At 45.0% G+C, this 12,084-nt stretch overlaps 1 protein-coding gene across 2 annotated transcripts in view; it reads left to right on the top strand.

Moving 5' to 3' along the window:
- ZBTB48 (zinc finger and BTB domain containing 48) overlaps positions 1 to 12,084 on the top strand; it is a 478,630-nt gene that overhangs the window by 277,654 nt on the left and 188,892 nt on the right. For both annotated transcript variants that reach the window (XM_069610427.1, XM_069610428.1), the window contains 2 exons: positions 7,844 to 7,998; positions 9,037 to 9,173. In XM_069610427.1, the coding sequence (XP_069466528.1) occupies positions 7,844 to 7,998; positions 9,037 to 9,173 (292 nt within the window). The remainder of the gene's footprint in view (positions 1 to 7,843; positions 7,999 to 9,036; positions 9,174 to 12,084) is intronic.

Here is a 12,084-nt window from a genome sequence, read left to right as displayed (position 1 = left end):
GAACCGATGGCTAAGTACCACGAGTGACCGAAACTAAATCCTAAAGTATCTGTTCTGTCTAGACAACCCTCTTGTAAGGAACGTAGGCAAAAAAACAAGCCTGCTTTGCCCCATCTCCCATAGGATAATAAGTGCATACAGTTCTGTTGCTAACTCACTCTGACCGAACTTTTGTTGGTGGACACTGGGTTAAGGATCCCTAACTAGGCCTATCCTTGTGTGTTGGGATTGAGTTGCGTCTTGTTCTGAATAACCTTTTTTATGACTTTATTAATCCTAACCACTGGCATTGAAAATATCTAAACCTACTTGAAGCGTGCATACTTTGGAACTGGTGACGTTTGGACTTTATTTGAGTAAGGGGAACTGTTCTGCGATTGCTCTGAAGAGTACTGTCTATGTTTATGCATCTGAATACTTACCTGTGTTTTACTAGTCATTGAATCAAATGCTATTCCATCCCTTCCAAGGGTGATTGTATAGATCTGTTTAGAAGTGTTCATGTGATAATATTTAGCTAGTTTTATCTGCTTAGTGTTTGACCTAAAGGCCTAAGAAATTGTATTTTCATACTTCCCTGTGTAACTGAAATTAATGGTGTTGCTCTGTGTGAACTTGTTGTAGCCCTAGACTATTTTCTCTCTCTTCCCGAGACTGAGCCTTGCTGCTCTGCTGCCGTATCTTGATTGGGTTTGGCTAACCTCTCATCCTCTTCCCTGTTCACCATAAAACAGCTGGCCACACATCGACTTTTCAACAATAGCAATAGCACTCTATCGCAAACCTACAACTTCGCCCACCCACGTGCCTGTCCTTTCTTTTTTGGGCTGCTTAATCGAGCCTAGCCAGCCACTTAAGTCTTAGTCCGGCAAAAAAATGCACACATGCATCACCTAATCTAAAACTCTTCAAACCTCCAGCACATTGACTACGGTCAACAAGGCTGTTCCAACCTCAAAGCGCATTGAGCCCATACAAATGGGGAAAGAGCGCTATATAAATAACCAAACAAACCAAAGCAGATAGCAATTATCTAACGAAGAGAAAGAATCTGTCCATTCAAAGGTGTTGACGTTAGCCTCATGGAACACCAGAGGCCATGCACACTTGACCGACCCCAATAGTGAAGATCTGGGTCGCTTTGATATTCTCTGCCTTCAAGAGACGTGGCTTCTAGAAAAACCGGCCATGGACTGATTTGAAATTGAGATCGCCCCGGCGGTAGGAAGATTGTTAGGCCGGCCCTCTGCAGGCCTACTTATCGCCGTGAGGACAGGGCAAAGCCTGAAGATTGTCAAAACAATTGTTAGATCCTATGGGATCCTGGCAATACTTATTGAATGGACCCATTTTTCAGAACAAACAAGGCTCTGGACAGCGACCTCTCTCGCAGTTATCACTACATACTGGAATCCACAAACAACATCGATTACGGCCTTTTGTCAATCTATGGCCGAAACTATCGACATGATTGCAATTGAGCAGGCCACCACGCATGTTGTAATATGCGGAGACCTGAATTCTAAGTGTCTCCACCCTAAAGACACATCCGTACAAACAGTCCCTGTGACGCTAACGGAAGCAAGAGGTGAAGCTTGGATGAAATTGATGTCTTCAAGAAATTTTCACAATGCAGCCTGGATTAAGGAATGGCAAGCGCAAATTCCGACTTGGGAAAGAGGCTCCTCCACAGCCACCCTGGACTATATTTTCATCTCAAACGCTATGTGCTCAGAAATTGACCGCTTATAGGTGATCAAAACACACCCAAGCGATCATAATATGCTCACCCTTGGATGGTCTTCCATCTCCCGGGAAATCGGAAGCTATTCAGCTTCGGTCGAGTCTAATCCCCAACAAGCCCGACTGCGTTTGTCAGCGGCCAGCGTTAGAGCTATGATTCAACAATACTCTACAGCTGGGGAGGTCGCAATGACCATTGAGACACCACCAAGACCTAACTATATCCCGTTCTTGATCAAGTACAAGACCGAGCAGAAAGAGGAAAAGGTTAATTCCACCATCTACAACCACACATATGACAAAATAATAGCGGGGGGAAAAAAAGGCAGTGAGAAAATTGAAACGCAATGCTAAAGCTGAAAACTCCAATCTGGGGTGGGAACTATGGGCAAAAGAACACCAGAGCTACAAATCCTGTATCAGACTACGAAGGGCAGAACTTTACCAAAAGGATGCCGAAACTATGATGAGAACACTATCAAATAAAAAATCTGCTGATTTATGGGCCCTGATTAACATCTCGCAAGGAAATACAAGGACAAATATGATCAACTCAGTCCCTGAATCTGCCTGGGTCGAATTCTTTACAGCTCTTTATGCTACCCCGACAACAAATGTGTCCCTGGGTCTGCAATTCAATGTGGTTCCCTGGGTTGATCTCTCTGCAAAAACAGATATAAGTGCGGCCATCCAAAAGTTAAAAACATCCAGAGCACCGGGCCCCGATGGCCTGACGAATACTGACCTAAAAAAATACATCAACGAATGGACAGACTTTATCAGTCTTCTGTTCAGCCACTGCAGAGCCAGCAGACAGATCCCAGCATCATGGACAAAAGCAACTGTCATTCCAATCTTCAAAAAAGGAAGCGGAGAAGATCCGTCAAACTATCGACCAATAGCCCTTCTGGACATCATGGGCAAACTGTTCGCCACTCTTCTTCTACAACACTTCTGTCGCTGGGCAAAATCTGCACCATGTGAGGACCCCTTCCAGCTGGGCTTCAAGAAGAACAGCGGTACTGTAGTGAACATTTTCATACTCAGTATTCTAAAGGCAAAAATAAAACATGGAGCTCCAACAGTCTACGCTGCCTTTTATAGACCTTTCGCAGGCGTTCAACAGCGTTGACAGAATGCTCTTATGGAAAAAGCTAAACGGTTGGAGCTGCCCAGAAGAAATCTTACATCCGATTAGAGTTCTTCACACGAACACCACTCTACATGTCCGCTTGAATAAGCAAGGTATTCTCACCAAAGAAATTCATGCAGAAAGAGGAGTGAAACAAGGATGCCTGTTGGCTCTGGCCCTTTTTGTAGCCTTCTTGGGAGACTTTAAAGACTTGGAGGCAACGGTCCGGAGCTTTCCTCCAAAGATTGGCACTACCAAGGTGTCTCGTATTCTCTATGCAGATGACTTGATAGTTTTAGATAAGACCCCAATAGGTCTCCAACGTCAGCTGGATGATCTGGCAGAATACATGGCTACTAACAACCTCATTATAAACAACAATAAGACAAAAATCATGATCTTTGCCAAGAATCGCTAACCTAAGAACTCAGTTCATACCTGGTCAGTGAACAAATGTCGTATCGAAGTTGTGCCACACATCAAATATCTGGGAGTCATCATCGATGGGACACCACAGGAGACAAAAATGCAACTACATCTTTGGGACAAAGTCAAAAATCTGACCTCACAATTGTTGATGCTCGATCCTAAGTTCGGCAAATTCTCATTGATGCCAGCAATCAACTTTTATAAAGGCAAAATAGTATCTGCACTAACATATGGCATGGATGCCACGATCAACATGCCTAGCTCTCTCTGGCAGAAACTGGAGGGATATATTTGGAAGACGACTCTGGGTCTACCTAACTCTGTCCCGATTGCGGCCGTCAGAAGAGAGCTGGGCTTATTGTCGCTGGGTGCTACTGTCAGTCTGTCCTCACTGGCTATGTACAGAAAGACTCTCATGCAAGACGGCCTTCCAATTTTCAATACCATCGGCAAAGAGCTCGCGTCTACAAAATGTGAGGGGATTCAGAAGTGGATCAACTGCCAAGAAAATAAATTGGAAGAGGTGGCATGTACCACAGAGGACTTGATTTCTAACCCACAAAGAGTGATCCAAAAGCTGAAGAACCAAGATTGGATAAACACTGGTGAGCAAACAACTGCGATCAAGTTCCTGAAACATCTGCCGCCAACATACAATAAGCTAAAATCTCCTTTGGCTTATTGTATAAAATTCCCAGACAAAAAGCTTCGGAGCATTTTCTTAAGAGCACGACTTAATCTGCTCCACACCAGAGAGATCTTGGGGATAAGAAGCCAAGCCAGTGTTACAACATGCAGACTGTGCCTAACTGAGGACTCTAAGGAAACAGTTTGTCATCTCCTGTTAAATTGTCCAACTCTCAACCCTGAACGCTCAATCCTTTTGGCACCTCTATGGGTAAATTCTGTGCTGGTAAAAGAAGACACATGGTGGTGCCGCCTTATTTCCGGGGAAAAAGCACGTTGAGCAGTAGCTACATGCAAATTAATGGAAGTAGCTTTTATAAAAATAAACGCAAAAGACTCCAACTATTGACCAGTGAACAATTAAATCACTGCGAAACTACAACCGCATGGCAAATCATATGCTGAAATCTGTCTATAGCTCCTGGAGGAGACTTAATTGTCTGACTTGGCCGACTGGCGACCATCTATTGCCTTACTATGAGTCTTTAGGCTTGAATAATCCCGGCAAACAAACAAACAAACAATGTGAATATCTCTGAAACTGCTCGGACGAGTGTATGCATTTACATGGAAATTTCATTTAGTGTGCCTTGTAAAAATCATTTTCTTTCTTTGATTATATACAAGTAAATAAAAAAAATAACCAAATGCAATACAATATAATAATAGGGTTTCCTCCTAAATTCCAACCTGACCCCTGTGCTTACTTTGGAAATCAATTTTAGCCTTTGTAATAGGAATGCAGTGTATGATATGTGATTATACATGTGTTCGCATTTTGTAGATACATACTGATAAAAATACTCCATGGAACTGTAGGTCCGTGCAGGAAACGTTTATTTAACCCCCTCAGCTGAGATAAGTAATTCAAAAGCAGCCCTGCTCTGAAACTGGTTGAAATAGTTCTCAACTCTGCCCATGACAGGCTTTCATTTTTATACTCTGAGACGCACATTAACATCTTCATTGATTACATTTTGGGGCAGGTCAAGCAAACTGATTGGTGCAAATATCTATACTCCCCATACATTGGTACAATATTACTTGCTAACATACTTCCTGAAAATGAAATCCACACCACCCACTTCTAGCATCACATACTGAAATCTCCCTCCCCTCAATGACTTGATCAGCAGAATAGCTGCAAGACATACATTTTAACTGTATTCTGTATTCTGTTTTGCTTGAAAATAGCACGAAGCAGTGCACGGCACTAAGGCTAAATGAACTAGGCCGTCATCCCTTTGCTCGTCTGATTGATTTTCCTGTGCCTCCCTATCTCTTGCCTTGCTTTGTGCCAAGTCTAGTTATAAAAGTCTGCAAAGCACTGTGGAAATTTGTATTTTCTGCTACTTCATTCTATTTTGCATTACATTTTACTGCCAGAGTCTGTGCACCTGGCTTTCTGGGCAGAATACCTCCTCCCATGGGAACATTCTTTCCTTGCGTTTCAACCTTGAGGTTCAGCACTAAACTATCTCTAATCTGCATGTGTTTTTGTGAATTCAGCATTGTTACGTTTTTCTGAGGCTTGGAAGCACTAGCTAATTCTAAGCTTCTCTGGTGTCCATTTTAAAGAAGATGACTGCCTAATAATGAATGATATGATAAGTCATTTATAACGCGCCTGTACACAAGTGTTTCTAGGCGCGACCAGACAAGGCGGGGGAAACAGAAAGAGGACAATGATCTTACAAGGCCTTGTGTCATTCAGGTAGCGCTAGTGCATGGGAGAGGGGATGGGAGAAGTGTCAATTTGGGAGTTTGGGGGTGCAGGTGTCTCAATAAGTGCTGCCAGAGGATGGCTCTAAGTGCAAAGAGCAGGGACTGTAGGGTTACAGATAAAGACCCTTAAGTGCTGAGGGTCCCCGGAGGCAGTGCAGGGGGCAAGTGGACATGCAGGAGCATGGGCCCGAGTACAGGGGTGGCCAGGTGACCAGTGTGCAGAGCTATCTGGGACATTGGCAGTGGAGAGGAAGAGCGAAAACTGAAGCAAAAATTAAGGTCTTGAGTTGCTTTCGGAACCAGAGGTGGATCTGCTCAAGTTTGAGAGATGCAGGGATGCTGTTCCAGGGGGAGGCCCCAGCCCAGGAAAGAGATCTGCTCCCCATTCTCTGCTTGGAAAAGCATCTGACCCTCAGAGAATTGGAGGTGGATGAGCGGAGAGTTTGAGAAGGAAGATGTTTAGGAAGAGAAAGTTGGTGGTAGTGCTGTTCCACGCCCCGGAAAGCCGTGTGGACGATGCAAAGGGTCTTGAACTTGATCCTTGCAGCTACAGGGTGTCAGTGCAGAGATTTCAGACCTGGAGAGATATGATCCCTAGGCCTGAGGCCTAGGATAAGTCTCACAGTCCTGTTCTGGATAAGTTGTAAAAGTCGAAGTAGAGACAGGCATATTTAGAAAGAGGCTGTTGCAGTAGTCCAGCCTGGAGAGGACCAGAGCTCTAGAGACAGTGAGCCTCTGGGGAAAAGTGAGAAAAGGCAGAATACCTCTGATGGGGGCAGCTGAAAGTGTGACTTCTTAGAGACTTCGGAGATGTGAGGAGAGAAGGTGAGGTTGGAGTCGAAGATGACACCAAGGTTCTTAGCCTCAGAAGAAGGAGCAGGAAGATGGCTGATCGTGGGCGGCCAGAGAAAGAGAGGAAAGGAGGGAGCAGGTGTCCCGATGAGGAGGATCTTGGTCTTACTGGCATCAAGGCAGAGCTCATTGGCAGCACACCATTCCTGAATTGCGGCCACAAAATCTGGTATGAGAGAAGGTGCAGAGGTGGCTGAGGGGAGCCTGAAGGAGAGCTGGGTGTCAACCGCATAGCACTAAAACTTAGAACAGAATGCAGCCAAGTAGTGAGCCAGAGGTCCCAGGGAGTGGTTCAATAGCCAGGGAGACAGGTTAGAGCCCTGGGGAACACCACAAGTAGAGAGAGGGATAGAAGAGAGGAAAGACCCCAGTTGGACCTTGGAGGGTCGGTCAGTGAGAAAGGTCAAGTAGGTCAGGGCCTGACCAGTGATACCCAGGTTGTCATGGAGGCGATTGAGCACAATGGCATTGTTGACCATGTCAAAAGCAGAGGATAGATCAAGGAGAATGAGGATAGAAAGAAGATTAGAGTCAAGTCTTCACAGGTGTTCAGGAGAGCAGTTTCTGTGCTTCTGGCAGCTCTGAAGCCAGACTGGTGGTCCTGGAGACAACCAACAGATTCAGGATGCAGATTAAGCTGGGAGATAGCCAGCTTTTCCAGGAGTTTACCCAAGAAAGGAGTGATGAGATCGGGCAATAGTTAATCAGAGAGGAAGGGTTGTCAGAGGGCTTCTTAAGAAGGGGATGCTTAAAGTGGGAGGGGAAGGTTCCAGTGGCAAAGGAGTGATTGCAGAAATCGGGCAAGGCTGGAGCCAGGGTGTCAATGTCGTTCTTGATGGTTCTGGAATAGCAGGGTGAGAACCTGCATTGACAAGTGTTTCCTTATGTCCAATGAGTAGTGCATATTTGACCTAGTGAGTTTTTTTCATGGTGAGTTCATATGTGCTTCATGTCTAGTGGATGCATATGTTTTGTCGTAACGTTAATTTGGTTACTCGTGCCATCTTCAGCTTAGATTGTGTCCATTTCCTGCTGTACCTGCCTGGGATAAGGGCGGTACTGTTGTCTTAAAGAGTAATGTTTCTCAACTGTGCAGCGTTGAGCTGGCGGAGGGGTAGAAGCTATGGATGACATATTAATCTACCCCTCAACGCGTGTGTAGGCTAATAAGTTAAGACATGGCACACTCTTCTTGCTCAACATGAATATTTTTCATTCCTCTTGCTTGTTATTTTCCAATCCTTTGATTTCTAACTTTCCGATCCTCTTTTGCAGTGTTCAACATGTGGCAAGAGTTTTCTTACTCGAACAGAGCTGCGTTTACATGAGGCCTTTAAGCACCGTGGAGAGAAGCTGTTTGTGTGTGAGGAGTGTGCACACAGAGCATCCAGTCGAAATGGTTTACAGATGCACATAAAGGCTAAGCACAGGTGTGTATTCCAGCTCCTTCCTGTATTATGCATGACTTGATGTATGCTTTGAATGCTGATCATGGAGATGCTGCCTAGTTATACCCAGAATTGTATATTCGCGTTACCCAAAAGTGTGATTTAACTTTGAAAAACTAAATTATTGGAATAAACAGGTTGCATCTCCAAGGTCATCAGACTCATTGTGATCTCTGAATGTGGTTTCCCTATTCAGGGGATATACTTTGTGATGCCATGCAATCACTCTGAATATTAAAGAGAGATGGCATTTCAAAATCCCAGCAAGTACGATGATGCCATGGGTGTTTACCTAGTTAGTTGGCGCTATGCGATTTCCCATTGACTCGCCAACCCTCTGAAAGCAAGTGCCCCAAACTGCCAGTGCAGTATGTGGAGTGATAGAACATATTTGTCATCTAAGGATAGGCTCACAAAGGCTAGTAATTTAGGGATTGGGATTATGATGGGCAGAGTCACATTCCTTAAGGGAATAAAAGTATTGCTACATTTTTAGGCAGGTTAGAACTAGACATTGCAATAGAAAACTGAGTTGGGCAAGCAGGTATGAAATGGGGCTACTAAAGTGAAGCAGCCAACCACAGCAGCGGTTTAGACCAAAAACATGTATTTGTTCAGAATGGCATTGATTAAAACTGATATAAAGCGCTGAATAAGCAGGACTGCTGGAGACTATAAATCGATTCAGTGAATAGCAGGCGGGAAATTGAGAGACTGCGTTGGTCTTCAGGTCCACATCAGTCATTGAATTCTACATGGCTTTTTCACAGTAAGAAGACTTCCGAAGTTAACCTGAAGAGTTGCGCGTAACTGTTCATTCTTTTTTGTAAATCCATTGAAAAAAAACTTTAGATTTTGCTTTCTACATTTTAAATATATTGTACAAATAAACCTTGCAATTATTACTGTAAATCCGTTTTATATTGTCATATGAAAACACTATTCCTGCTATTTATTTGGCAGCTTAAAACAATTTACTGTATTACGGAGATCAAATGAAATGTGTTGTTTCTTTCGCAGGAATGAACGTCCACACATATGTGAATTCTGCCACCACGCATTTACTCAAAAAGCCAACCTCACTATGCATCTCAGGACGCACACAGGAGAGAAACCTTTCCAGTGTCATTTGTGCGGAAAGACCTTCCGAACCCAAGGTGATGATGAATTTTAATTTACTAGCTTAATACAGCATCACATCTTCAGGGCCTTAAAGGGTAGACCTACAACAACAACAACATAGAGTGGGGATACATAAGAAGACTGAGCTAGTTCTCAACATTGTAAAAAGTATGTTTTTATTAATTGGGCACACGTTGCTAGTAGGAAACTGAGAACACGTTGGTGTGAGCAAATGCTCACTTTAGTAGTGCTGTTTGGTGTAGGTTTCTGAAGAGCATGTGATGATCTTGTGGCTTCAGATTTAGGTATTCCATTATCACAGCTGAATGCAATTTGCCTATGGGGATCTATCCCTATGGCTGGCTGACACTGGCTTGCCTATTATATGATATGATGTGGCATTTGTAACACGCCTGTACACAAGTGTTTCTATGCGTGACAAGACAAGGAGGGGGAAGCAAGGGAGGACAAAATAATAATCTTACTAGGCCTTGTCATTCAGATGGCGCAAGTGCGGGGAAGGGAGAAGTGCCGGGGGGAGGAGAAGGGAGAAGTGCAGTTACCTCATAAGTGCAGCCAGCGGGTGGCTCATAAGTGCAGAGAGAAGGGTCTGTAGCGGTGCAAATACACACCCTTAAGTGCTGGGAAGCCCAGAGGCAGTGCAAGGGCAACTGGACATGCAGGAGCCTCGGCCCGAGTTCAGAGGGTGACCAGTGCGTGGAGCAGTCAGGTGCATCAGCAGGGGAGATGAAGAGAGATGGCAAACGCGAAAAGGAATGTCTTGAGTTGCTTCCGGAACCGGAGGCCCCAGCCGAGAAGATGGATCTGCCCCAACTCTCTGCTTGGAGATGCGTCTGACCCTCAGAGAGTTGGAGGTGGATGAGCAGAGTGCTTGAGAAGGAAAATGTTTTGGAAGAGAAAGTTGGAGGTAGAGCGGTCCGAGGCCTCAGAAAACCTTGTGGACAACTTAGAGGATCTTAAAGTTGATCCTTGCAGCCATGGGAAGCCAGTGAAGAGATTTCAGAGCTGGAGAGATATGATCCCTGGGCTTGAGGCTAAGGACAAGTCTCGCAGTCCTGTTCTGGATAAGTTGTAAAGGTCGAAGAGTAGAGGCAGGAAGATTTAGAAAGAGGCTGTTGTATTAGTCCAGCCTAGAGAGGACCAGAGCTCTGGAAACCGTGAGCTTCTGGGGGAAGGTGAGAAAAGGAAGAATACATCTGAGGAGGTGCAGCTGATAGTTTGACTTCTTAGAAATGTGAGGAGGGAAGGAGAGGGTGGAGTCGAAGATGACACCAAGGTTCTTAGCCTCACAGGAAGGAGCAGGAAGAGGGCCCAGAGTTGGCGGCCAGAGAAAGAGGAAAAGAGGGATTGGGTGTCCCAATGAGGAGGATCTCAGTTTTACTGGCATTAAGACAGAGATCATTGGTGGCACACCATTCCCAAATTGCGGCCAGACAGTCTGGTATGGGAGAAGAAGCAGAGGTGGCTGAGGGGAGCCTAAAGGAGAGCTCAGAGCCATCTGCATAACATTGAAAATTGGAGCAGAAAGTAGCAATGCAGTGGGCAAGAGGTGCCAGGTAGTGGTTGAAGAGCCAGGGAGAGAGGTTATACCCCTGGCGAACACCACAAGTGGAGAGAGAGAGAGAGAGAGAGAGAGAGAGAGAGAGATAGAAGAGAGGAAAGACCCCATTTGGACTTGAGAGGGTTGGTGAGAAAGGAGGTCACCAGGCCAGGTCCTGATCAGTAATATCAAGGTTGTTGCGGAGACGATTGAGCAGGCTGGTATGGTTGACTGTGTCAAAAGCAGAGGATAGATCATGATGAATGGGGACAGATGGTAGATTAGAGTCCAGATTGGAGGGGCAAGTCTTCACACGGCAGCTCTGAAGCCAGACTGGTGGTCATGCAGGCAACCAACAGATTCATTATGTAGATTAAGCTGGGAGATGGCCAGATTTTCCAAGCGTTTGCCCAGGAAAGGAGTGATGGAGATCGGGCAGTAGTTAGCCGGAGAGGAAGGATCACCCGAGGGCGTCTTTAGAAAGGGGTGCAATAATTTAGAAATAATGTTGACTGACTCCGAGAATTGTAGCTAGGTTCTAGTCAATTCGCATTTTTTTAAAGGTACCCAAAGACCATCCCTAAGTATGACTGCATGTGTGTTGGAAAGTCCTTGTGTTTCCTACTTTGTGAGTCATCTGAACCTTTTTCTGGTTCACTATGATGTCCTGACTGTTTTTCCCAGTCTGTATTAGAACAATCTGCATCTTTGATTTCAATTCTGTGCACATGCGTAAAACCGCACAAACACACAGGAAAGCGGAGCTGCCAGCGCTGGGCTAGACTCCAGTGAGAGCTTTTCCTTAACACGCGCAGTAACTTTGCCAGCAACTCTTCTTATGCCTGCACTGAGTGATAGGGTAGACCATAGATTCTTCCTTAAACTGCCCACGGTCCCCACATCCCATGTCTGTGGTGGGCCCCGCCCATTTGAGTTGCCCAATACGCAGCCAAGCAGTGTACTTTGCCAGTGAAATAAAATGCCTTTTTCAAAGCTGAAACTGGGGTACCCTTTCTGTTACCCTCATACTGTGTGTGAGTGTGTGTGTGTGTGTGTGTGCGTGCGCGCACACGATCAAGCAGTTACAGTAGCCTGGAAACCTGCTCTGGGTAACAACCTATTTGAAGCTCAGTAGGCTGACTTGTTTGTGTTGAATCCCTTTCATTTCTATTGTCTCTGCCTCATATGGAATTCAGAACAAACTACATGTACAACAATGGATGAGATTTCAGTGTGTTCCTCTCCCCTCACAGGAGGAGGTAGAGTGCATTAAAGTAAAAAGCAGAGAAAACTTTGTGGAGAAACAAATGGTGTGTGTGTGGCATCACCTCGTCCTTGTGGAAATTGTTTATGGTTCCACTTCTGAAAGAGCCTAGAATTTACTA

The sequence above is a fragment of the Ambystoma mexicanum genome, chromosome 8 (assembly GCF_040938575.1).
Source record: "Ambystoma mexicanum isolate Mex_15411 chromosome 8, UKY_AmexF1_1, whole genome shotgun sequence".
Classification (NCBI taxonomy): Eukaryota; Metazoa; Chordata; class Amphibia; order Caudata; family Ambystomatidae; genus Ambystoma; species Ambystoma mexicanum.
Note: the sequence above shows the minus strand (reverse complement) of the source record. Positions and strands in the feature narration are given on the sequence as shown.